Source organism: Artibeus jamaicensis, unplaced genomic scaffold, assembly GCF_021234435.1.
Source record: "Artibeus jamaicensis isolate MK-2021 breed Jamaican fruit bat unplaced genomic scaffold, CSHL_Jam_final contig_585, whole genome shotgun sequence".
In the NCBI taxonomy this organism is placed as follows: domain Eukaryota; kingdom Metazoa; phylum Chordata; class Mammalia; order Chiroptera; family Phyllostomidae; genus Artibeus; species Artibeus jamaicensis.
In genome coordinates this window covers 4,743,173-4,771,010 of record NW_026521894.1, presented here as the reverse complement: position 1 = coordinate 4,771,010, position 27,838 = coordinate 4,743,173, and the positions used below count along the sequence as shown (strand labels likewise).

The 27,838-nt window shown below is 37.7% G+C and overlaps 1 protein-coding gene and 1 pseudogene across 1 annotated transcript; one reads left to right on the top strand and one right to left on the bottom strand.

Annotated features, from left to right (window-relative positions):
- Nucleotides 1-10,080: 10,080 nt before the first annotated feature.
- Nucleotides 10,081-12,870, top strand: LOC119054433 (U3 small nucleolar RNA-associated protein 4 homolog; annotated as a pseudogene).
- A 4,560-nt stretch (nucleotides 12,871-17,430) lies between these two features.
- On the bottom strand, nucleotides 17,431-22,022 carry BTG4 (BTG anti-proliferation factor 4). Its single transcript, XM_037152292.2, has 4 exons — nucleotides 21,431-22,022; nucleotides 20,850-20,987; nucleotides 20,061-20,262; nucleotides 17,431-17,690 (listed from the first exon to the last, which is right to left on the bottom strand). Exons 1-4 carry the CDS (start codon nucleotides 21,601-21,603, stop codon nucleotides 17,508-17,510), a joined length of 696 nt encoding a protein of 231 aa, XP_037008187.2. The 5' UTR covers nucleotides 21,604-22,022; the 3' UTR covers nucleotides 17,431-17,507.
- Between the last annotated feature and the right edge of the window lie 5,816 nt (nucleotides 22,023-27,838).

Here is a 27,838-nt window from a genome sequence, read left to right as displayed (position 1 = left end):
ACCGTAACTCCCACAAACCACGGAGAATGGTCAGTTTTCTGTCCTCATCTAACAGCAGCATTTGATGCATGTGATCACTTTCTCCCAATACATTTTCTCCACTAGGCCTCTTCTGGTTTTCCTCCTACCTCTCTGGCTGTTCCTTCTCAGTCTCCTTTACTGATCCCTCCTCTTCTCCCTGGACTCTTGCTGTTGGAGGGCCAGGGTTATGTCCTGCCTTTTCTCTTCTCTGCCTATATTCATTCCCCTCGGGGATTTTATCCAGCCTTCAGCTTTAAATCCCATCCACAGGTCGATGCCTCTCCAGTTTTTATTTCCAGCCCCGACCCAACCTTCTAGCTCACCTCCTGTTTCCAAATGCTTACTAGCCACCTGCAGGTGGGTGTCTAGCAAGTATCTCCACCTCAATGTGCCCCAAACCTATCTTATTTCTAAATATGCTCTACTCAAAACCTTTAAAAATTATTTTATTGTTGTTCAATTACATTTGTCTGCATCTACCCCTTACCACTCACCCCCCACCCCAGCCAAACCCACCTCCCTTGCTTCCACCCCTACTTGGTTTTGTCCATGTGTCCTTTATAGCAGTTCCTGAAAACCCTTCTACCCACTGTCCCTTGCCTCCTCCCCTCTGGTTATTTTCTCAGTTAAGAGCAACTTTATTCTTCTGGTTTTTCAGGCCAATGTGTTCTTTGAAACCTCTGTCTCTCTCTGTTGTATACATCCCACAACCAACCCTCCAGGAAGCCCTGTTGCCCTAACTTCAGAATATATACAGAATCTGAACACCTCTCATTGCCAACACTGTTACCAGCCTGGGAAGGTGAAAGTAATCCATCTTCATTTGCCTGGATTACTATGATACTACCTGGTCTCCCTGAGTCCAGCCTTGTCTCTTCAGCCTTGCCTGTTCAGCCTATTCTCAACACAGTAGTCAGAGTGATTCTTATAAAATGAAATTGGATCTGCTCGAAATCCTACTAGTAGTGGCTCCCCATTTCACTCAGACTGAAAAAGAGCCCAGTCCCCTTGTCTCCTACCCCCTCACCAACTACTCTTCCCCTCATTCACTCAACTACAACCACACTTCCCTCCTTGGTATTCTTCAGATACACCAGGGACCCTCCCTCCCCTCTTTAGGGTTCCCTGTGTCTGCAACACTCTTTTTTTTTTTAAAGTGGTGGTCCTTATTCCCCACAGGACACTGGGAAATGTTTGGAGACATTTTGGTCTTCCTGACTCTGGAGAGGTAGCTGCTACTGTCACCTAGTGGGCAGAGGCCTGACATACTGCTACAGTGCAGGGGACAGCCCCCACAACAACAACAAGAAAAACTATCCATCCCAAAATGTCAATAGTGCTGAGGCCGGGAATGCCTGGCCCCCTTACCTCCCTCATGTCTTTCTTCACCTTCTCAGCAAGGCCTCCTCTGACAAGCCTATCTTAATTTCATATCTCCTTTATCCTGTGTTCATCAGCTTTCCCTTACACTGCTCTACTTTTTTTCTGTATCACTTCCTAATGTACTACATAATTTACTTGCATATTCTTGTTGCTTATTACTTTTCTTTCCCTGCTAGAATGTAAGCTCCACAAGAGCAGAGATGTTTGTTCTGTTTCCTGATATGTTAAGCCCATGTACCTAGCTCATAGTTGGGTTTTGATATATTTACTATGTTAATGAATAAGTAGATTTATATGGATCCTGATGCTAAATATTTGAACATTCCAATCTACCAGAGCTAACTACAAGGCAGATAATAGCAAACATTTATTACACACTTGCCACATGCCAGAGATTCTGCTAAGAGATTTACACGCATCATCTCATTTCACCTTCTCCATGCTCTTAAAAGGTAGGCATTACTTTTATATATAAGTTACAGATGAGGAAACCAAGGCTTAGAAGTATAGAAACAACTTGCCAAGACAGCAATAGTTGTGGAGCTGGAAAGTTAGTTAGGTGGTGGCCTCTGCCAGCCACCACCTATAAAGAAGTCTTGTTTTATTTTAAAAGCAGAATTACATATGGTACTATCAGGTCCACATTCTGGCTAAGAAGATCCAAAAGTATTTAAAACAAATAGGAGCAAAAGTATTAACTCTGTCCTCTACACTCTCTACAGTACATCAAAAAAAACAAAGATCTTCTCCTCTTCACCAATATGGAACATTTCTTGAAAAGCATCCTTGCTGCAGAACAACAAACCCCAAGAAAACCAAGAGATCAATTTGGGGATAAAGATAAGGTGAGGTACCCTAATGAGCTACAGCACTGAGATTGTACTCAGTTACATACATTGAAACTTGTTATTGTGTATTTAAAGCCATATTTATACTTGAACATAGCAAAGGATGGAAATAAATGGCGGCGTGAATAACTTAGCTCATCAGCACTTTAAGAGCTTTACCAGTACCAATTAGTGGGTCCTAGATTTAAGAGTTAGAAAGGACCCAAGCAATTAGAGTTCACCCCTCTGCCCTCAGGCAGGTGAAGTGTTAATCCCAGAGGGCAGAAGCTGAGTCTCATACTTGCCCAGTTCAACCAGCTGGAGGAGGACAAAGGGTAGTTGGAACTTGGGCCCAATTCCTTTCTAATTCAGGGTTTCTTCCTCTATACCATAATAATATATACTGCTGTTTTATAAAAGGTTGTTATTTAATTATAAGCATTTAAAATGTTATATATTTTATAAAAACAACAAATATTGGAGATAATTCAGCTTTAGTAGATACTACAAATCAGACTTCTAAAGTGATTGTATAAATATATACTGCCACCAGCAATCGATGAGAGTTAGTGTCACTCTCCACCTTTACTAGCACTTAGTATCTTTGATCTTTTTTATTTTACCCATTCTTCTGGGATGTGGTTTTAATCTGCACTTTCCTGGTGGCCAGTGAAACTGATCATCTTTCATGTATTTGTACATTATTTGAATGGCCTCTTTTGAGAAATGCCTGTTCAGATATTTTGCCCATTTTCTATTGCATTGACTATTTAATTGATATAAGTTCTTTATTCTGGAACAGTTTTTCTTCATTCTATGGATTGCATTTATATAAAAATAACTGCACATGTTCTCTTTTTGTTTTATTTTTTTAGATCTAGAAAAAATGGTGGTCTCATTTCTGTCTTCATGATTAAATGCCATTAAATATGTCAATACAACATCCAATGAAGCTGACAATGGAATTTTTAAAAATGTCTGTAATACTGCCCTGGCTGGTATGGCTCAGTGGATTGAGCATGGGCCGAAGAGCCAAAGGGTCACAGTTCGATTCCCAGTCAGGGCACATGCCTGGGTTTCAGGCCAGGTCCCAGCAGGGGGCAAGTGAAAGGCAACCACACATTAATGTTTCTCTCCTGCTCTTTCCTTCCCTTCCCCTATCTCTAAAAATAAACTCTTCTAAAAAATATCTGTAATATTCATGTGTGAATCACATAAATGTATATTAAAATATTGGGTGATATATAACATAACAGAGAATGATATTTTTGCCAGTTTTTTAAAAATATATTTTATTGATTATGCTGTTAGTTATCTCACCCCCCTTTATTCCCCTCTGCCCTGCACCCCACCTTCTACCATCATTCCCCCCCTTTAGTTCATGTCTATGTGTCATACATATAAGTCCTTTGGCTTCTACATTTCCCCTACTATTCTTGTCCTCTCCCTGTCTATTTTCTCCCTACCATCTATGCTACTTATTCTCTGTACCTGTTCCCCCTCTCTCCTCCTCCCACTCCCCTGTTGCTAACCCTCCATGTGATCTCCACTTCTGTGGTTCTGTTCCCGTTCTAGTTGTTTGCTTAGTTTGTTTTTGTTTTTGGTGTGGTTGTTAATAATTATGAATTTGTCATCATTTTACTCTTCATATTTTTATCTTCTTTTTGTTAGATAAGTCCCTTTAACATTTCATATAATAAGGGCTTGGTGATGATGAACTCCTTTAACTTGACCTCATCTGGGAAGCACTTTATCTGCCCTTCCATTCTAAATGATAGCATTGCTGGATAGAGCAATCTTGGATGTAGGTCCTTGCCTTTCATGACTTGGAATACTTCTTTCTAGCCTCTTCTTGCATATAAGGTTTCTTCTGAGAAATCAGATGACAATCTTATGGGGACTCCTTTGTAGGTAACTGTCTTTTCTCTTGCTGCTTTTAAGATTCTCTCCTCTTTAAATTTGGGTAATGTGATTATGATGTGCCTTGGTGTGTTCCTCCTTGGGTCCAACTTCTTTGGGACTCTCTGAGCTTCCTAGACTTTCTGGAAGTCTATTTTCTTTGCTAGATTGGGGAAGTTCTCTATTTTTTCAAATAATCTTTCCACTTGTTGCTCTTCCTCTTCCCCTTCTGGCACCCCTATGATTCAGATGTTGGCACTTTTAAAGATGTCCTGGGGGTTCCTAAGCCTCTCCTCATTTTTCTGAATTCTTGTTTCTTCATTCTGTTCTGGTTGAATGTTTATTTCTTCCCTCTGCTCCTTCTGCTCTCATTGATTTGAATCCTGATTTCCTTCCCTTCATTGTAGTTCCCTGTACATTTTCCTTTATTTCACTTTTCATAGTCTTCACTTCTTCCTCTATTTCACAACCACACTCAACCATTTCTGTGAGCATCCTGATTACCAGTGTTTTGAATTCTGCATCTGATAGGTTAGCTATCTCTTCATTGCTTAGTTCTATTTTTTTTCTGGAGCTTTGATCTGTCCTTTCATTTGGGCCATATTTTTTTGTCTTGGTGCACCTGTTACATAGTAAGGGGCAGAGCCTTATGTATTCCTCAGGACAGGGCAACCCACATTGCTGTGTTTGTGGCATTGTATATGAGGGAGGGATCCAAGAGAGAACAATACTGCTTGCTTGAGTTCTCAGCCAGCTTTCAGTCATTTCCTCCATTACCCATAAGCAAATTGGGCCCTTCTGGTGCTGATCCCCAGGTGGGCTGCTTTGTGTATATTTTAGGACCCTTTGTCTCTCTCCAACGAACTCTCCTGTGAGGCTGGGAGTTTCTCTAGCCTCTGCAATCCCCACAGATTTTTCAGTCAGAGGTTTTGGGGCTTTATTTCCCTGCACTGGGACCCTGGGTGGCACAATCTGTCTTGCTCCCCAGTTGTTCTTCCTGGTTTATCTGCATGCAAATGTGGAACCAGCTGGTTCACCAGCTGCTGCCTCACCTGTCCAGGTCCTCTAGCCACTGCTATTGCTGTGCATCCTCTCCACCACAGCTGCCTGTCTCCCCTCCTCCTACCAGCCTGGATAAATGTTTTTTCTTTTAACTCCTTGGTTGTCTGACTTCCCTACAGTTGAATTTTCTCATACTTCTGATTTTTATTTGTTTTTAAATTTGTTGTTGTTCTTTTGGTGGTGCGAGGAGGCACAGTGTATCTACCCATGCCTTCATCTTGGCTGGAAGTCGAGAATAATATTTGGCACAGAAGATTAAGAACATACTGACATTTTCACTATGACTAAAAGATCATTACACCACATATCTTATAAAATATTCATTAATTAATGATATTGGCTGAATGTCTTTCTAGACATAAAATTTGTATATATTATCATTTTTCTGGCTGACTAACTAAAATTTTCTGTTACTTAGTCAGACCAAGTAGTATGCACAACATTTGGTGACTAATAAGAGTACATAAAATACAGTTCATGTGGCACACATAAATTCACTTTGGAGACCCTGGGTGGAACACCTCAAAGAGACTAGCAGTTATCTGGAACTAAAGTCTTAGAGCAGATTTGAGTGCTGATCAGGAGAGATACAACCACCACATGAATCAATGTAAGCCAAAAAGTTATCTTTAAAGACAAACTCCAAATCAAAAGCCTGCTCAAATTACAAACCCAATGGCAGAAATCCAAGCTGCTTCTCACAAGGGTAATTCTCTTTATTGTGCTTCAGGATGATTCTCATTAGGGTTTTATATCACTTAAAAAAGGAATTTTTTAAAATAATATGACAATTGTCATTGAGTCTCTCAAGTAATGCAAGGAAGACATGCTAGTAAAGAAAACTTTAAACAAATACTTTGTGGGTAGATAATGAATAATAACTAATTAGTTACTAGAATGCAGTATCCAATTTATATTCAACACTTTTTAGCCCTACAAGTCTTTGGTCATAATTAAGATATGTCTACACATGGCTGAGGGTTTAATTATAAATCCAACCAAAATATTAATAAGTTACTTTAGTGAAAATAAATTAAAATAAAAAACACTGTGAGACAAGAAGATTCACAGTTAAGGTTATCAAAAATTTTAATCAAGCTATAAGAATATATGCTCGGAAGCAACTCACTGTACCTAACTCCTCGATTTCTACCATTTTACACTGACCTTGAGTTCTCCTTTCTTTGCAGCTAGAGGTTGGTCACATAGTCATCTTACTTAGCCATTCAAGTTAAATTAGTAGATTTGCCATCAAGCAAAGTAAATACCAAATTTGCCAGCCTTAAAACTAATTCATTTAGTTTCTACCTCAATTAAAATCACTAGTTGCCTTTGTAGCACAGATACAGTGCTAACAGTCTATGAGGCAACTATTCTTCTGTCTCTTTCATGAACTGGGACTTCTTACACAGAGCACACCCCCCCAGTCAATGCATAACTTTATAAGATTAAAGACTTCTCCAGTACTCGAGATGATATGATAAATATTGAGTATGTGCCCTCAAGAACTTTATTGAGCTCTTTACATAAATTATTAAATGAATTTCACAGCAAGTAAGATGATTAATTGTGCCAAATAAGACTATTTAGGATCGTTAAGCCAAAAAGTCCAGCGCAACTAAGGAAGTTAGTAAAGAAAATGCTATGCATCCCTGACCTGTGTGGGTCAGTTTGCTGAGCATCATCCCACAAAGCAAAAGACTGCTGGTTTTATTCCTGGTCATGGCACATGTCTGCATTGTGGGTTCAGTCCCCAGGTGGGGTACATAAGGGAGGCAATCAATCAATGTTTCTCTCTCTCACATCAATGTTTCCCTCCCTCTCTTTTTCACTCCCTTCTCCTCTTTCTAAAAATAAAATTTTTTAAAAAGAAAATGTGCAGAAATTAAAGATAATTCTTTTGTAGTCTTAGTCTTGGCTGAGCAAGACACCAATTGAAACATGATTTCTTGGGCCCGCCACCTGATTCCATTAATACATTAACAGCTGTGAACTTTTTAAAAAAATTCTCACCCAAGGATATGTCTATTGATTTTTCTTTTGAGAGAGAGAGAGAAACATTGATCAGTTTTTCCCACTTGTGCACAACCAGGGATAGAATATACAACCTAGGTATGTGCCCTGTTCAGGGACCAAACCCGCAACCTTTCGGTGTATGAAATGATGCTCCAGCCGAGCCACCTGGCCTAGGCAACAGCTGTAAGCTTTTGGTAAACACATGCTTTTTAGTTAAAATGCCACAGATTACAGGGCAGGAATAATGTTCTCCTTCCAATTGTATTGTGTATTTATTGCTGAATCAAATTAATAGCAATTTCTTTAAGTTTTAAGATTCTAGTTGTCTTTAAGGAATTAACTTGTATGTACAAACATATACACACAATAACAGCCCACTAACCAGAAAAAGGATAAGGAAACCTCAGTAGATATAGAAACCATATTTCACCAACTATTAACAAATAGAACTCTTTCCCCAAAATATAACTTAATTGTTTTAAGATTTGGTTTTTAATTTCAAAAGTGGTACATAGATTTGTTTCCAAGAAGTTGAAGTTGGCATACTTCTCCCTACTCCTCCCACAAATACAGCTAAAATCTCTGGACATTATATGTAAATACAGACAAGAAAATTCTGAAAGGTATAGAGAAGAAAACAGAAGAGCTGGAGACCTCAGAACCCAAGCCAGAATATGGTGGTAAGCTCCACAGAGTCTCTTTTTTCCTCATCTATTCCATATTTAAAAATTTTTTAAAAATCTAACAACTTCTAAACACCGATGAGCACAGGCCAAAAGAGCTCCACAAAAGCCTGCTCTATCCAGAAGGACTAAGAAAGGGGTATCCTAGCAAGACAGAAAACTTTTAGACAATGACTGCTTTACTCCAGCCAAATGTCACAGACAAAAAAAAAAAAAAAGCCAAGGTTCAGTGGAAAATCTAGACTTCCCCTTTGCCAGCCTGTAACAAGGCACCCAACTTCCTCCTGTGGTAATGCCAGAGAAGACCAAGCAAAGAGCTGGTAATGTTCACCTTTTCATCCCCACAGGTCATCAACAAACCCCCCTCTACCTCTTGATGTCATTGGGGACCACATGGGAAATCTAGACATCTACCAACATACAGCAGTGATGAGCCCCTCACTACCACCTTTCTGCTGGAGTGGCATTAGCAGAGGCCAAATGAAGAGTCAGAACTTTCACCATTGCTCGTTAGTAATAAGGCCACCCTCACCAAAGTATTAGTGAAAACCACATGGGGAGCTGTAACTCCCATACTGTCCAGCAGGTATGAAGAACCCCTTCCTGAGGTGTTAGTGGAGGCTAAGTGGGGAACCTGGACTTTTCACCTCCCACTGGGCAGTAACAAGGCAGCACCCTCTGGTCCCCTTATGTGCTGCCCTGGAAGGCGCCAAAGGAAGTCAGCGAACTCAAAGTTTAAATAAGATTTCAAGTCTTACTATAACAAAAATGTAGCTGTTTCAGTCAAATAGCACTTATTATACTAGGAGCCAGAAAGAAAATGAATAGGAAAAGACAATAGATGCCAGGGTGAAGATAATAAAGATATTAGAATTACATGTCAAAGATTTTAAAGGAGCCATCATTAAAGTGCTTTAACAAGCAATTATTAACTTGCTCAAAACAAATGAAAAAAAGTAGAAAATCTCAGCAAGGATCTATAAAACCACAAGCAAAGAAATAGAAGACAAAAAAGAATCAAATGGAAATTAAATGAAAAAAATACAGAAACCAAAATAAAAAGCTCACTGGATAAGCTTAACAGTAAAATGGAAGAAACAGGGAGGAGGGAGTCAGTGGATTTTTGGACAGAACAATAGAAACTACCCATTCTGAGCACAGAGAAAAAAAGACTGAACAAACGAGTGTATAGTGCCCTGGGGACCCGTGGCACTATAACAAATGACCTAACATTCAAGTCAAAGTCTCCGAAAGAGAAGAAAAAGTGGGCAGGCTATAAAAGTACTCAAAGAAATCATGGCTGAAATCTACTAGAATTTGGAAAAAGATATAAACCTATCAATTCAAAGAGCTGAGTGAATTCTAAACAGGATAAACCCCCTAAAAAATTTATACCAACATACATCATAATTAAACTTCTGAAAGCTAAAAGCAGGAAAGTAAATCTTGAAAGCAGCCAGAAAAAAATGACACCTTATCTACAGTCAAAAAAATTCTTAATGAGGCCCTGGCTGGTGTAGCTCAGTGGTGTGAGCACAGGCTTGTGAAGTAAAGGATCATGGTTCGATTCCCAGTCAGGGCACATGCCTGGGTTGTAGGCCAGTTCCCAGCAGGGGACTCACAAGAGGCAACCATACACTGATATTTCTCTCCCTCTCTCCTCCCCTTCCCCTCTAAAGATAGATAAAATCTTTTAATAAGTAAATAAATAATTTTGAATGAGATTTCTCATTAGAAACCAGAGGAGTCAGGAAGAAGTGGCACATTTTTCTAGCACTGAAAAGAAAAAGGAACCATCAATCCAGTGAAAATATTCTTCAGGAATGAAGAGAAAAATCAATACATTCACAGATAAAGAAAAACTAAAAACAAGTTATGTCAAGAATATGTCATAACTACAATATGTGGTAGGTAAGCCAAGCTAACCTACAACAAAGGCTAAAGGACATTCTTTAAAAGGAAAGGAAAGGACTCAAACACCAGGATGGGAAAACATGGCAAGAAAAAATAAGATTAAATACAATCGACTTTCTAAATTATGTTTGACAGTTGAAGTAAAAGTTGTAATACTCCTGATGTGGCTCCAAATATATGTAGAGGAAATATTTAATACAATTATATTACAAAGGAAGGGGGATAATAAGACATAAAGGGAGTTCAGGCTTCTATACTTCCTGTGAACTGATAACATGACTACACCGGTGGCCCATGGCAAGTTATGTACATAATGCAATACCTAGCAACCGCTAAAAAAGCTACCAAAGAGGTACATTCAAAAATCTATATTTAAAAAATACTATAGATCGGCGCTGCACACACTTTCAGGAAGACCACAGGAGTGCCCATACACATGGGGCTGGGGCGGAAAGAAGAGAACACCCATCCACTGGAAATGAGTTTGTCATACCTTGAGTTAATTTCTATAATCATGTTCCATCAGGGATCTGCTCTGCAGCTTACGATAACCAAATAGATTGGCTGTTTTGAGAACAGATGGCACTGTGGAAATTTATATCTTGTTAGCAAACTACTTTCAAGAGAAATTTTTCCCAGCTCATGAGTCTCGAGCTACAGAAACTACGTGGTGGGCAGAAGGACAGTGACTCTTTAGTGCTGGACTCAACAGGGACATTATCAAGTACAATTTGCAAGCATTAAACCTCAAGTACTCTGTGGATGCCTTTGGAGGACCCATTTGGAGCACACCTGCCAGCCTCCCTGGCTCTCAACTTTTGGTTGGCTGTGAAATGGATCTGCAAAACTATTTCACATCATCCCAGACAATATCCAGATTGAAATATATTTTGATAGAAAAGTCACATCTAAAATCTCAGCAGGCATCCTTCTGGTACCCACATTGCACTAGCTCCATAGACTATATTATTGTTGTTTGATGTCAAATCAGGTAGTGGTATTCATAAGATGCCTGTAGGTAGACAGTATATGGGTGTGTCTAAGCAGAAGTGTATCATATGGGGTGTGGCCTTCTTGTGAGATGGCATTGCTAGAAAGTGCACTTCTGGGACTCAGCTACCAGGATGGTTGTGAAGAATGATCTCATCACAAATGCTAACATGCAGTCCATTGCTCTATCTGAGCAAGAAGACAATTTCATAGTGAGCACAGCTGAGAGGACAGTATATCATTTTCAGGTGGTCTCCATAATTTCTAACAGCAGTGAGAAGAAATGGGTGCAAATAAAGCCATTTCAGCATCATGCTCACGGTGTGCAAACTGTGGCTCACAGCCCTACAGCACTGATATCTGGAAGCACCAACACACACTTAGTCACTCATTCTCTCATGGAAAAAAATGGAGGTAAAGAAATGACACTACTCTCTGAAATATCACTTTTCCCCGTCAACATCTCTGCTGTTCAAAAGAGGCAGCTTCCGCTCTTTCAGTTTTTTCATCACTTGGATCTTTGGTGACTGGGATCTATATTTGCAACAGGAAGGCATGGGGATGCCCTTCCACTCTCTAAAGATGCTGGTCATTTACTACACCTCAAGAGAAGTATCCTAAGAACATTATTTGCAGCTGTATCTCCCCATGTGGAAGTTGGATGGCCTATTCTACAGCTTCTTGGTTTTTTATCTATCAGTTAAATTATGAACACGACAACATAAGCCTCCAAAGGTTTTCCCAAAATGTCAGCATTTCCTCACTCTGTGCTTCAGATTTTGTTTTCCAGAGATTCAACAAAGCTCTTTGTGGCTTCCAATCAGGGGTCTCCACATAGCATTCAGCTGTTGGAATCAGGCTTTAAGCATACTTTACAGCCTCACTCAGGCACAGTGGAGTACACGTGTCTTTTGACAGCCAGTCCCAATGGAAATTGGATAGCTGCATCAGGTGCCAGTGCTGGAGTCCATGTGTACAACTAAACACCCAAAACTTCACTGTACAGTGCCTGCTTACAATTTTCCTGCTTACAGAGCTCTTTGTAAGTCACAGCTTACAGGAGCTGTAACTGCTCTGGCCAATACCAACAACATTGTCACTGCTCATTCTGACCGGCAGATATTTGAATACAGCATCTTAGACAGTATATAGAGTAGAGCCAGACCATCCAGATGCAGATGTTTCATCACTTTTGTCTCTAAAGGCATACTCCCACCACACACATAAGTTTTCATCCCAAGGGACCAATGCACATGCTTCTCCACGATGCCTACATGTTGAGCATTATCAATAAGTCATTGCCTCTTCCATATAACAAAACCTGTACAATCTACTTCCTTCCATGAGTGAATCAGATGTCATCAGGAGGCACAAAATCCATGCCTTTAAAAAATCTAAGATATAATCCTTGAACTTGACCTTATCTGAGTTCATCATCTGAGTTCATAAAGCCCTTACTATATGAAATGTTAAAGAGGCTTATCTAAGAAAAAGAAATTTAAAAATATGAACAGTGAATGGACAGCAAACTCACAGTTATTAAGAATCACACCTAAAACAGGAGCGGAGCCGCAGAAATGGAGATCACATGAAAGGTTAGCAACAGGGGAGTAAGAGGAGGAGAGAGGGGGAGAAGGTACAGAGAATAAGTAGCATAGACGGTGGGGAGAAAATAGGGGGAGGGCAAGAGTAGTGTGGGAAATGTGGAAGCTAAAGAACTTATGACACATGGACCTGAACTAAAGAGGGGGAAGGTGGGTGGGAGAGGGTGTGCAGGGTGGAAGGGAATGAAGGGGGTGAATGGGACAACTGTAATGGCATAATCAATAAAATATATTTTAAAAATTACTAAGATATACAAGCTCCTACTGGATCTTTTCAATGAAAGAACACTGGTGGGTGTAGAATGGCCTCTGTATGACAGCATTGCTCAGCTCCCACCACCCATCAAAAAAGAAATTTGGGATCTAAAACAGGACACTGTGTATGTGTATATCCTTGAACTGTTCTACCCTGTTTTCACAAATCATGATGATAAAACAAAATTGTTCTTTAGGAAAAAATGTTACAGATAAGCCAAAATGGTATTCTAACAAATGTTCAAGTAATCCATAGGAAGGCAATGAAAAACAGAATAGAAAACAAAAATTAAATAGCAAATAATCTATAATCTAAGCTCTTACCTCAAGAAACTAGAAAAAGAAAAGCAAAGTAAACCCAAAGCAAGCAGAAAAAAAACAGTAACAAAGGCCAGAAATCAATATAATTGAAAACAGAAAAACAATAGGAAAAAATCAATAAAGAGCTGTTTTCTTTAGAAAGGTCAATAAAATTGACAAACACCCAGCAAGACTGACAATGGAAAAGAGAAAGAAAACACAAATTACCAACATTAGAAATCAATGCAGAGCTATCACTACAGACAACAACAAGATAATAAGGAAACAAACAGCAACTCTACAGAAAATAAAGTTGACAGATAAAATGGATCAATTCCTCAAAAACACAAACTACCCTAAGTCATCAAACATAAAATAAATCATTTGAATAGCATTATAACTATTAAGGACATTGAATTCATAGTTTTAAAAGCCAAAGAAGAAATCCACAGGCCCAGATGGCTTCACCGTATAACTCTACCAAACATTTAAAAACAGAGTGAACACTAATTGTACACAGAATAAGAGCAGTCACTTCCCAAGTTATTCTATGTAGTGTTTGCGATGTAATGTATATGTTTTATTTATATATTTATAGTATATTTATATTATTACCATGATACCAAAAGCAAAGACAACAAAAAAACTACAGACCAATATTATTCATGAGTATAGAGGCAAAAAATCCTTAAAATATTAGCAGATAAAATTCAGCAATACAATAATCACGCACCACAATCCATAGATGCAAAGTTGGTCCAATATTTTAAAAAACATGTAATTCACACATCAACAGGCTAAAGCAGAAAAATCACAAGGTTGTAACAAGTGATGCAGAAAGAACATTTGTCAAACTTTCACCAATTTATGATTGTGACTGTCAGAAAGATAGGAATAGAGGGGAACTTCCTTGATTTGATGTAAGAATATCTACAAAAATGGTAAATATCTACTTTATAGTGAAAGACTGACTGCATTCCCCTAAGATTGGAACAAGGCAAGGATGCCTGTTCTCACTACTCTCGTTCAACACAGTGTTGAAAGTTCTAGCCACTACAACAAGGCAAGAAAAGGAAATAAAAGGCATTCAGATTGAGAAGGAAGAAATAAAGCTGTCCCTAAATGCAGATATTATTATTGTCTATCTAGAAAATCCCAAGAACTCTACAAAAAGTTAATAAATAAAAAAATGTTTTGAAACTAATGAATTAATTAAAGTCATGGGACAAAAGATAAACATACAAAAGGCAAATATATTTATAAATGTTACCAGTGAACACATGGATAGATATCAAAATTTAAAATAACACTACTTATAACTACTAAAAAATTAAATTATTGGTATAAATTTCAAGTACATGTATAAAATGTGTATGCTAACAACTACAAAATGCTGATGAAAGCAATCAGAGATCATCTAAATAAATGCGGAGACATACTATATTCTTGGGTTGAAAGGCTTTGACCTAGCAGAGATGTTGATTTTCCCTCAACCGATATACAGGTTTGAAGCATTTCCTTTTAATATTTTAGCAAGATTTTTTATAGATATAGACAAAACTTTATTCTAAATTTTTTATAGAAAGGCAAAGGAAGTAGAAGAGCTAAAAGAAGTTTTAAAAAGAAGAATAAAGTGGGAAAATTCAACTTACCCAGTTTCAAGAATTACATAGCTACAGAAACCAAGACTGTGATGTCGGCAGGACAAAGGCACAGGTCAGTGTACAAGAGAAGGACAGAGGTAGACCAACATGTACGTGCCTAGCTGAATTCTCACAAACGCAAAAACAAGTCAACTTTCAGCAGATGGGGCTGGAGCAAGTAGATACTAACAGAAAAAAAAAATAACATCAACTGAAGTCTCACTACCCATACAAAATTTAATTCCAAGCGGATTACATATTTAAATGTAAAACTACAAGACTTTTACAGGAAAAAATAAAACAGAAAACCCTCAGGATCTAGGGCTAGTCAGAGATGTTAGGCTTGATGGCAAAGCATAATCCATAAAAGGAAAAACTAATGAAATACTCAAAATTTTAAAAGTTTTGCTCTGCAAAATACCCTGTTAAAAGGATAAAAAGACAAGCTGCAAACTGGAAGAAAATAATTTTAAACCAAATATCTGATGAAGGACCAGTATGTGGACTCTGTAGAGACTAAGAATTTTTTAATCAAAATTCAACGATTAAAAATAAAAAAGCAATCCAATTTTTAAAAGGGCCAGAAGCTATGCATAGCCATTTTTCCAAAGAGGATATAAAGACAGTAAATAAGCACAGGAAAAGATGTTCAACATGATTCATTAGCCAGCAAGGAAATGTAAATTAAGAGTGAGGTGACACTATTTTTTGTTTGTTTGTTCCTTTTGTTTAAGCCCTTCTGGTAAGTATGAAGTAATAAAACCAAAGGCAGGCACAGGTATGGAGAAACTACATGACTCACACATCGCTAGTGTGAATATAAAATGGTACAGCCAACTCTGCAAAACAGCCTGACAGTTTCTTACAAATCTAAACATGCAACTGCCGTATGACCCAGTAATTGCACTTTTAGGCACTTATCCCAGAGAAATAACAACTTAGATACCCACTCTATGTATACGAATGTTTGTAACAGCTCCTATACATGATGCCCCAAACTAGAAATCACCCAGTTGTCATCCTTCCGCAGGTGAATGGTTGAACGAATCTTGTTATATGCATACCATGAAATACAGTAACAACAAACGAATTATTAATACATGAAACAACCTGGGTGAATCTCCAGACAACTATTTTAGTGAAAAAAAAAAAGCCAATCCCAAAAGGTCACCTACGTATGATTCCATTTATAACATTCTTGAGGTGACAAAGTTATAGAAATGGGGAACAGACTTGTAGCTGTCAAGGGGGTAAAGGGAGAGATGAGTGTGGGAGGGAAGTGGGTGTGACTATAAAAGGCAGCAAGAGGGATGCTTGTGGTGATGGAACTGTTCTGTATCTGGACTGTATCAATGTCCATATCGGATTGTGACATTACAGTTTCACAAAATGTTACCCTTGGGAACTGGGTAAAGAGTGCACAGGCTCTCTCTTAACTGCATGTCAATTTACAATTCTCTCAAAAAGTTTAATTTTTAAAAAAGAAAAGCTGCTTAACAATAAAATCCAGCTAACCAAAGATGAAAATACGTTTCATGTTTCGAAAAGGTTATCGATGAGCATTGAATCAGTTTAAACATACAACTAAGAAAAACCTATAGGAATAATTGTTTTAGGACAGAACATAAACTTTGACATTAAAAACATTACATATTTGAAAATTGCCAAGAGTAATCTTTAAGTTCTCATCACAAGAAAAAAATTGTAACTGTGTATGGTGGTGGATGTTAACTAGAATTATTTTGGTGATCATTTCTCAGGGTATACAAATATCCAAGTTAGGTTGTACACCTGAAAATAACAATGTTAATTGTCAATTATACCTCAGTTTTTAAAAAAGGACAAGGGACGTGAAGGATAGGAAAAAATGAAGAGTTCTAATCTCTGCAGCTTACATTGCAACAAATAATGAAATTGTATATATATTAAAAAATTAAGTTTTAAAAACTGCTCCAAGCCTCCTGGTATTTTCCTTTTAAAAAACACCATAAGTAGTCTTTTAGGAAATAAAATACTTTGTGATAGAAAAGCTTTTGAATATTTCAACAGTTCTTTGTTTCACTTTAGGTGTCTTTGTTTTGCTAAGATCAAGCAAAGTTTAACCCGAGTATTTTGAGAAGTAGCTCCTGCAGTGTGATTGTATCACTACCGGGTCTACAGCTAGAGCCTCGCACCTGCAATGTAAGAGGGTGGCTGGAAGGATGGCCACCACCTCATGTCAGGGATGGTCATTTCTGGCTGGATGTGATCGATCTTTATTTGCTTGGCACTGTGTTTTTCTGCTTAGTTTGAATTCTTTGTGATAAGTATATTATCACTCTTATAAAATAAGTCATAGTGATTAAGTCTATTAAAAGGGTTAGAAGTAAACTAATTTTTAAAAAGAATTATTTTCCTTAAGGAGCAATTTCAAACAAGCTCTCGCTGGCCCTATGAACTAGAAGTGATGGCAGGGAATCAAGCAGAACCAGGAACTCTATCACGAGGACCACTCTTCCCTGAACGATGATCTACTTTGTTTTTAATAGCTAATGAAGAAATACAAACTTTTAAGATTTTCTTGCAACAAACTGAACGGGAACTATATTAAAAACACAACACATTTATTTAAATTGTTACTTTTCAAAATTCACTGAATCTTAACACAGGTTAGTTATCTTCATTCTATCACTTATTGGGTACATCTGTTAGTGTTACATAAAAGTTTATATGAAATTAAATAAGAATTAAAAGTACAGCTAAGAACACAGTCATGATTTGTGTGAGAGGATTCACCATCATACACGCTGGTCCCTAATGTCGTTATTTTTTCTGTTCCAGGGGCCTCCCTCTCCACCGAGACTAGTTTCAGTGTAGAGAAAATAAAATGGCTCCTTTGAGCTCTGAGGCCCTGAGTGCCAAGGCACGGCTTCACCGGTTCGTGTTGACCCAGTGGTACCTGTCCACCCGGCAAAGAGCTGCAGGCCTATGACCCCTAGGGTTCTTACGCAGGGCATGACAAGCATTTCCTAGGAAGCTCAGACGGCCATCAGCCAGATTCTTTTTGCTGGGGATTTGGAACCAAGATTGAAAGGGCTGTTTCAAGTTTTCAACCTGAGGGAGGAAAAGAAAGAAAAAGGGGTAGTATAAAGATCTTCTATAAACTAATAAACTAGTAAGGATTAAATAAAACCAGTAAACTCAAGTTAAACCTGTCAAAAGTATAGGAAGTACAAATGAAGAGAAATAAAAGTAAATAATTATGTCTGAAAAAATGGCTAGCATTTTGTATGTAACAAAGTCAACTTCATACTTTAACAAAATTAATTCTTATTCCAACTAAATTTTTTTAAAACACATTTATGCAAATTTCTACACATTTTAACTCCTCTCTTACCTCACCCTGCCTCACTGGTGAAACCCAAAACTATCTAATCATGATCTCTGGGACTGAGATCTACAAATATCCACTTTAAACATCCCAGGTGACTAACGCAAATGTTTTGCAGACTATCCCTTGAAAGGATACTGCTCTAGAAGAACAGAGCTGACTACAGACCTGACCCCTAGATGGAAGATGACCTTTCTAAGCATAAAGATAGAATTAAGGGCAAGTATTTTACTAACTTGTATACATATAGAACTATATATGAACTATATGTATAGTTTCAAAAACTATACAAGCTAAAGGAAAATTTTTTCCAGTAATATGAAGAAGAGTTAAAATACTCCTAAAGTTTGAAGAGCCTATAGCAGCAATACTAGGTTGGCCAAAAAGTTCATGTGTTTTCCCCCATAAAAAATACATGTCTTCATTTTCATCAATAACTTTATTGATTTGGATATTTTGAGTATGACAGCTATCTCCTATGTGGTATAACATTGATTGTTCTCAGTTAATGTCTCAGTTTGATCGCTGTCAACTTCAACAGGTCAACCCAACCATGGGGCATCATCCAGTGAGAAATCTCCAGCACAAAACTTCACAACCTCTTTCGACATGTTTGCTCAGTCCCAGCACTTTCTCCATACACTCACTATTCCTATCTTTTTCTATGAGTCTCACTGGCGTTTTTACCTTCCTTGAAATCATAAAGCATAACATGTGAAAAAAGTTGCTTACTTTTTTCCATCTTCAATATTAAAATGGCTACACAAAAATTCACCAATTTTGATTTTTTTAGTACATGCTGATATGACATCTGCCACAATACAATCTAACAAAATTGTTTTGAATGGAATTAAAAAAAACAAGTAAGCTCTACTAGAGATTCATCTTACAAAAAAAAAAAAAGAATGAACAAACTTTTTGGCCAACCCAATACATTCAGACCTCCATGATAAGTGGATGAAAAAGAGAAAATTCAAAAGACAGTAACTATCTTAAACATTTAGGGACATGGGGATTTTTTAAATTTTTAATTAAATTAATAATATCTGTAATAGTACTGTTATCAAACTATTTTTAACTGAGAATACGCAATTGTAGGAAAAATGGTAAATACTTTCACATAAAGCTGGCTATACTATAAATAAACACAACTTTCTAGAAGGTACTGTGGCTATACATTGAGAATGAGTGAAATGTCCATACTCAATGCCCTAGTAATTCCATGTCTGAGAATCACGTTTCCAGAAACAATTTAAAATTCAGACATCTCGGTACAAATTATCAGCTTTTTTTATATCACGACAATGTAGAAACAGTCTAGATATCTACCAATAATAGATTAACTAAGTAAATTACTTAGTTAAGGCAAATGAATATTAAAATTTTAAATATTTAAATTGCTGTAACAGTTTAATGCATAAGTTATTTTTTTAAATACCAATAAGTATATACACACACAGTGTCGACACAGTCTCTAGATCACTGCTTTTCAAACTGTGGGTTACCACCATTAGGAAATCATGAAATCAATTCAGGTGGTTGAAATCAATTTCATTTCATTCAAAGTGTTAATTGTACTAGTAAGGATAAATTAGAGAACCGTACTAGTAAGGATAAATATTGTTTCATGAAACCTATTTCTAACACAAAGCAGTGCATATCTTTCTATGGATTATGATAAAAAAAATTTTTTCAAAAAACTGCTCCAGTGGTGGGATTGCAGACCTTTGGTTATTTCTTAATTTTCCAAATTACCTATGAGTGGTATCTATGAGTGTTGTCAAAAAAGGCCCACTAATTTTAATGTTTAATTCTAAAGAAATTGAGGTGAAAGAAAGCTCATGTTCAAATACTATACAGACAACGGGACTGTAAAAGGCGGTACAGATGCTGAGCACTCAGCCAATGGAGGAAATACCTATAGAAAAGGGAAAAAGGCGTTTTGCCAGAATATTAAAATCGAGGTTTTAATCTTTGTAGTGTCGTTTTTTCCATGTTTTCCAATTGCTGTTTCTCTGCTTTTACAGTGAGCATATTCTTTTTAGAATTGGAATCGGGGTCAAAGCATACAGAAGAACTGGAACACACTCTACCTTATAAATACTCTTCGGATTGCAGACTTTAGGGATTCTCTGAGGTTCTCGGTGGTGACTCTCTTCATCCGAGGAAGCGCCGCTGGAGGCGTGGTCTAGGGCGGCCCTGCTGACGGCGTCCCGGATCCACAGAGAGAGCTCCCACTCCTCCCATCTGCCTTTGAAAGAAGCCACTGTAAATGGATGATTTTTCTCGCCATACCTAAGTAACAGAGGAAAATAAAGTATTCGTTTGGGGTTCAATGTCTCACATTTTTATCTCAAATCTTTTCTGGAGACAAAAAGAGTTAACAAAAAAAGTTATTCTGAAAAATAAATTGAAATGACTTCATAGCAAAGTAAATCAAGAGACATTATAATCTTCAACAACCACACTGTTGTAATTAGTGGGGGCATTCTGTAAGAACTACTTCCTTTAATTGCTTGGAAAAAGACAAAGACTAGTTTCTTTTGATCCAAATAATGGACTGAATTGCCCCATGAGAAGTAATTCCTCTTCCTCCTTGATACTGCCTATAATAATACTTATATAATCTACTGCTGGCAATAGGGTGCAGGGATTAAAATCAAATTTCCAATATTATGCAAAATCTTTGTGCTTCCCACTCCTACTGGAAATCTGTGTTATCTAATAAAGTTTGTGTCTAAAATCTTAACCAACCATTGCCCTCTCTGCTAACCCAGGGTTTTGGAACATCATCTTTCACAAAGGTGTGCAGAATTGACCGAACAACCTGTTTCCAGGTGTCAGAGAAAACACAAACTCTTACATCCAATGAGACTACTCACCTACAGCAAACTTCAAAGGGATCTACCCATATTGTCATCTCCTTTGGAAGTCCCAGGTGAGCAAAATCCACATTACTCTCAGCACAAGCCCTTTGCAGAATGGGATCTTTATTCTGATTATTGTTTATCCTGATACACCTTTAAAAACAAAGAAAGGGAAACAAAGGCATGGTGATAGGTGCTGTAGCAGGAGAATCATGTTGTAGGCACGCTGCTGCAATACCCACAATTCCAACCTCACCCCTGCCCTCCCCTGACCCCTTCCCCACCCTCCAGTTTTACAAGTAAGAGTTGAAACATCAACTTTTCTCACAGCAGCTCAGGATGTTAATTGCATCAGTAAGTCACACAATTTGTTCACCAAACATTCACTGTATATCTTTCATGGTAAACACAAGTTACAAATTGCTTAAGTTTGTACTGCAATAATCAACAGCACTATCACCTATGCACCTCTTTCTTTCAAGCCCATATTCAAACAAATAAATTCGGATCCACTAAACTGACATTACAGATAGACTGCCCACAAAATCATGGCCGAGGCTTGTTGCTTCCCTTTCGCACCACGCACTGGCTCTTACCTGAAGGCTTGCCCTTTGGAAGGACACTCAGAGTGCCAGTGACTTCTGTAGGTTTCAAACAGGATGGCCATCAGCTTTTCTGCAAAGGTTTCTATTTGTTGTTTACTCAATTTATCATGCTTTTTCACCAATCTTGTGAGGAAGAACACTGTTGTTGCAATTTCATCTCTCATGATTCAAGGAGAAAAAAAAAACCCTATGAGGAGGTCTGTAACCATGAAAAGGAAGCAAAAAGAAGTTAAATAGAAACAAGTTAGCTTACCAGCATGTAACTGATATTCAGAAATTGTAGATACCTTAAATTCAAAACAAATTATTTACTACTTCTTAATGAGCTAAATAAGCACATTAATACTATCAACTGACAATACAAAACACCACTTCCTCAACTAGACAGTGTTTAATGATTTCCCAAGGAAAAACATCTTTTTAAACTTTAATATACTTAACAAATGAAATATTATGCAACTTAAGTAAAAGAAAAAGTCTTGAAATACGACAGTAATTACACCAAGCACCACTTTTTAAAAACTGTTGTAATCAGTGTGGGTAATTGTTGTAAATACGTTTTAAAAACATATTCACAGAGAGCAAAAACATTTCAGGGTGCAGTATAGTTTTAAAATGTGGCTCTCAAGTTGCACACTTTAAGTAAAAGTTCAGATTACTCAAACATATTGTACTTGCCAGCAAAAGTCCTTTAGCCCCAACAAAAAGTGGGTGAGAGTTAGAAGACCAGCTATGCTTTGGGCTTCTGACTCGCACCCCCACCTGCTGTGTCAGTTTGGGGCTGAAATTATATAAGCCTGGGCCCCAAAGCCTGGTGGGTGTTTAACCTGACACAGGTGCAGTCCTTTAGGACAATCAGCTTTTGCGAGGTCCCCATGAAATTGTTTCTTGTCATACGTAGACTGTGTTCTTTATTTAAAGTGTTCAAAGATTTTCAAACTGGATTTGTACCTTCCGTTTTATTTTAAAGCCTTATCTTTTTGACAGATTAAGAATCAAGCCTTCTCCTTCCATGTCGTAATATCCTACATTCCAATAATTTCATTTCTACTTGTAACTGTCGACATATCAAAGAATTTTGTCTTGAATCTTTTGTAAAACTTATGACAACTTTCTCTGAGAAGTCATATGTTGACTACACACATTTTTTACTAAAATGTTTATTTGTGAAATAAGTGGAGGAGATCTCAGAGTTTACTAATCTCACTAGTTCTCAAAGTGTGAGTCACTGACCACCAGTTTAGATCCACCACACCACCTGTTAAAAATGCCAGTTCTTGGAACTTATCAGATCTACTGAGTCAATACTGCTGAAAACAGGGCCTGGAAACTAGTATTTACCAAGCCCCCCAGGTGATTCATATACCAGCTAAAAAAAACTTAAGAACTACCACACCTGACATGTAAGCCTTTAACACCCACAGCAAGTGGTCATTCAAGTGGTCAAGTTCATGTCAGTGAGCAAGTATTCATTCTCTTAGAAGGAAGCCTGTTTCATTTCTTCAAGTCTCCGAACACCTGGAAGTCCTTCCTCCCTCTGAAGAGCCAAATCCAGCTCTGTGATTCTCTATGTAGCCTAATTTCTCCCGCTGGATTGCATCGAATCCTCCACCACATGAAGACACTATAAATACTAGCTTTTCAACCATCTCTGAGTCTCCTCTGTGAGGGCGACTCCCAGCTTTCTAACAGTTCTTTTAAAAATGTTACTCAGAGCCTTCACCAAGCTTGACATTCACCTCTGGCTAAGCTTCAGGTGTGTCAATGACCCTCCTTTAAAGCGTGGAGCCCGGAATCACATGCAGTGCTCCAGGTGTCCTCTGCCATTACTGAATAGAGTGGGATGGCTGCCTCCCTTGCTTTGAATACTGTATTTCTGCACCGCAGCTTCAGGTTGCATTTACCTGGGTGGCAGTAGCATTCTACCACTGCCTCATGCTGAACTTGCAAGAAGTCTCTCTCTTTTTTTTTTAAACTAATGCTGCTGTTTTGTCACATCTTTATCTTCTTGCATGGTACAATGTTCAAGAAAATGGGGTTTGGAGTCAGATCTGGGTGTGAGCTGCAACTTTACAGCTCACTATCTATAACCTTGAGTCACATGCTTAACCTCCTGAACTTTACATTTCCTGTCATTGAAGTAGCAACTTCCTAGGGTTGTTACTAAGATTACAGCTATTAATGTGTTAAAGCAACTGATCCAATTACTAGTTACCTACCAGTTAGGAAATCAGTTACCTAGCAGTTGAGAAATCAGCTATAAAAATCAAGCACCGTGGATGAATCCTAGTCCTTACCTTACTAGAAACTTGGGGAAGTTTCTCCGCCTGTTTATCCTTGAACCTCATCTGTAAAAGGGGGGAGAAGTACACCTAAGACCTTGGAATCAGACAGCCAGACTTGGATCCCACCTAAATTTACTGTGTTACTTAGCAAGTTGCTGTGTTACTACAGATTCCCTGTGCCTCAGTTTCCCAATCTATATAAAGAAAGTAACAGTAGGATGCAATTTGTAAAGTTGTTAGGAGAATTAAGTGTAAACTACCTAGACCAGAACCTGGTACTCAAGACAAGCCCTTTAAATGTTAGATATTACTACTAGTTGTAGTATAATTTTCATACTACAGTACTGCTATTATTTTATGAGATTCTTGTGAAGATTAAATTTAAAAATTATATGAAGCATTTAGCAGAGGGCCTAGCATATCGTATGTGCTCAAAAAGTGATAGCCTTTCTTATTAGTAAGTGTAAGTTTATGTTTATCATTTTATTATGTCTTTTCTGATTCTTTGTGGATTAAGCGGAATATAAAACCTAATTGCAGCCACACCTATCATATTTCATTGTATTAAACTCAGACCATCACTGTAAAGAATTGAGATTATTTGTGAGCCTGATTTTTGTCTTCTAATAAATTCTTTTATCTTTGTGGTTTCCTGTTATCTGTAAATATGACAAGAATGTATCTTTTTATAAGTAGTGAATTAAAAGGTTGGAGAGGGTAAAAATCAAGCAGTGTGCTTTTTCACAAAATCTAGTGACTCTCAAACACATTGGAATATATTCTAGGAAGATCTGCAAGAATATATTTTTTAAGTTATTTTGTAGCCTAACTGTTTACAGTAATAGTAGTATTACTAATTTGAAACATATGGGGAGATACTAGAGGAATACAAATATTTACTTTGTGGTATTATGAACTAAGCTTTTTAATGTAAGGAAAAGGAGATAAAAGTGTAAAATCAAATAAATTAAGTAAAAAATTCCATAATGTTAAATTTGAAATGGCAAAATTAATATGAACTTGTGATTTTTTTCTTTTATCTTTGTGGTTTCCTGTTATCTGTAAATATGACAAGAATGTAAAATGTATATTTTACATTGTATTTTGTATATTTTACATATACATCTTTTTAAAATGTATATTTTAGTGCTGTCCATTGAAAAGGCCTAGAATTAATAAACAATCCTAACATTCATTTTGTGGTCTCTAAATGCACCTTAAAGAAAATCTTTGGAGAAATAGCAAATATCAGTTCTAGTTCAGGTAATATACTATAAGAGGCTGGAATTTTTATACCAGAAAGCAAGGAAACTATACAAAACCAATGATCATGTCAAAAAAACACAAGGGCCCACACAAGGCACTCCCAGTGATCACAGACAAGTCATTTTGAACTTTACAGTGGATATTTTGGTCCTTCAACCTGTGCCCCTCTTCAGGGTCATCACAATTATCCTCCAACAGATGGAACTATTGCATCAGATGCTATTGGCTCACAGCTGCATCCCTCGTTGGGAATTGCTCTGAAAACTACCTCGGAGTAAAGTTATCTTTCCCTCCCCCTTTGACAGGCTAATGTGGAGATACAAAAACCTGGCTGTCTTACCTCAGTTAGCAACAACTCTGGAGGTAGGTACCTCCAGAGCTTCTCATAAAATAGGCTAAGTGAGGCCTCAATTGCAATCACCTCACTGGTCCATCTCTCGGTCTGCCCAGTCCTATCTTTTTCACTCCCTTACGAGTATATCTCTCAAGAGAACTCTCCAGTAAACTTTCTGCATGCAACTCCCATCTCAGAGTCTGTTTCAAAGAAACCCAATCTAATACAGTTTGTAACAGGGATGTTTTAAGGGAGCCAACTCTAAAATGAGATTTTTTGGAGATGGGTTACTCACATGCTGGCTAGAATGAAAACCTCATTGCTTGTGGTAGTAGAATATGGGATGGATGGCTTCTGGCATGCTGGAGAGGTGTGATTGTCAAAACTTTTATCAGTGATGGAGATGAAGTACAGATACCGGTACATTGGCTAGTGTAGTATCTTTGATGCTTAAGAGGTATGAAAAATGATTATATAAGGACTATGGAAATGGATGACTGAATCATCTAATAATGATATTATTTAATAAGTCTAGTTCAATTCAGTAAGTATCTAAGTATCTACTAAATATCCAGAACATATAAAAAGAAAACAAAGGTGAAGCCCTGGCTGGTGTAGCTCAGTGGATTGAGTGCAGGCCTGCGAATCACAAGATCGCAGTTCGATTCCCAGTCAGGGCACATGCCTGGGTTGCAGGCCGGTCCCCTGCAGGCCAGTTCCCAGCAGGGGACGCACGAAAGGCAACCAAACATTGATGTTTCTCTCCCTCTCTCCTTCCCTTCCCCTCTAAAGAAATAAAAAATAAAATCTTTAAAAAATGGTGAGACTAGGACTCTGATGATCTTCCATGTCCACAGTGTCTTATTTATTTCAGCTTTCCATGATAGATTTCTATTCCCTTTACTCAACTGCACAGGCTTCCACATTGCTGCAGTTTGGAATCACCTGAGTATCCTTTTAAAATACTGATGCCTGACTCCTACCACCAGACATTCCGACTTCATCGGGGTGGAGTACAACCCAGGCTTCAGGATTTTAAAAGCTCCCAGGTAATCCTAATGTACAGCAAAAGTGGAAGATCATCAACATAGATCTTTCCCAGCTATCAAAGAAATTTGAATTTTATTTTACACTTTTGATTGCTTAATAATGCCTTAAGCTTAACAAAGATTATTATGATATATTTGCATCTCATCTTATCTAGCCTTTGCTGGGATAACTTTTGAGAAGATTACTTTTTAAACTTTTATTGGAAATAACAAAATTGAAAATAGGACAACTACTCAGATGCTACTGAAATAAAATATGCTTCAGAACTAAAGACAACATATGAACACACTCAAATTTTTCCTTTTCAAGTGATCAGTGTTTGCATTTATAGTATTAAAGTGGTGTCAGTTATTTAATAATGCTTTTATTATTTCATCTTCCTGGATAGCTACTGTTTTACTGGACTTTTGAGTTAGTGAATCACATTAGCTGATAAGGTTTTGAACCCTCTCCTAGCATTAGTTTCTGCAACAGGCCCAGGCAGGCCTTGGAAGTATGAATAGAATAATAGGGTAACAATGTACTTAGATTTCAGGAAAGAACAATCAAATAGAAACTAAACATCATGCAAGACTTCCTTCAGTTACTTGTTTATGGCCACCTATTTAAATCACCTCCTACACATTAATGACAACTATGTCCTCTGTTATAGTAAACATTCGCTCATGAAAATTTACTATGTACTACATATTAGACAATGCTTAATGTGATGGAGTTGGAAAAAACCCTGCCTTTTAAGAGTTTTATAATCTAGAGAAAGAAATCAGATAGGTACATAAGTGGCTGTTTGGATACAGAGTTTGAGAAATAGGATACCGAAAAATTATTCCAGGTTTCAAGCATTAGTAACCAAGACAATAATGTCATCATAGAAATAATCAAGTTCAGCAGAAAAGCCAGTATAAAAAGAACAATGGCTGGTTCAGATGAGGTATACTGAGTTTTCCATGGCGATGAAACACCTAGGTTGTGATATCCATTGAAAGGATGTTAGAATTTAGCAGAAGGTCGAGTCTGGGCCAACCTTCTGATAAATGTAATTTCAGAAGAATGTAATTTCAACTCAACAGTTGAGGAGTAGTTACATTTATACTGTCCTAAAATTATTTCAGCCCTTGAAGGCAACTGTGAGGCCCATGTGGCCCCCCACAAAGGTGAGTTTGACACCCCTGCCCTAAATTAAGACATTTTCTTTCCAGGATTTTCTTTTTAAAATACCAAATGAGTTCTCCATAGTACAACAAAAGGATCCTACTCCCTCTGGAGACATTTGGAAGGGGGAGGAAGACATGGGGTGGGGGGTGCACCCCAGAAAGTGGGAAACCTGAGGCTTCTTGCCACTAGGAACAGCGATGAAGAACTGAACCAAGGGGAGCATCAAAGGCACTTTCTTTTCTGTAACTGAAAGTCAAATAGCACAAAACATGAAACTGCCCCAAATGACCTTGTACAAGTAACAGTTTT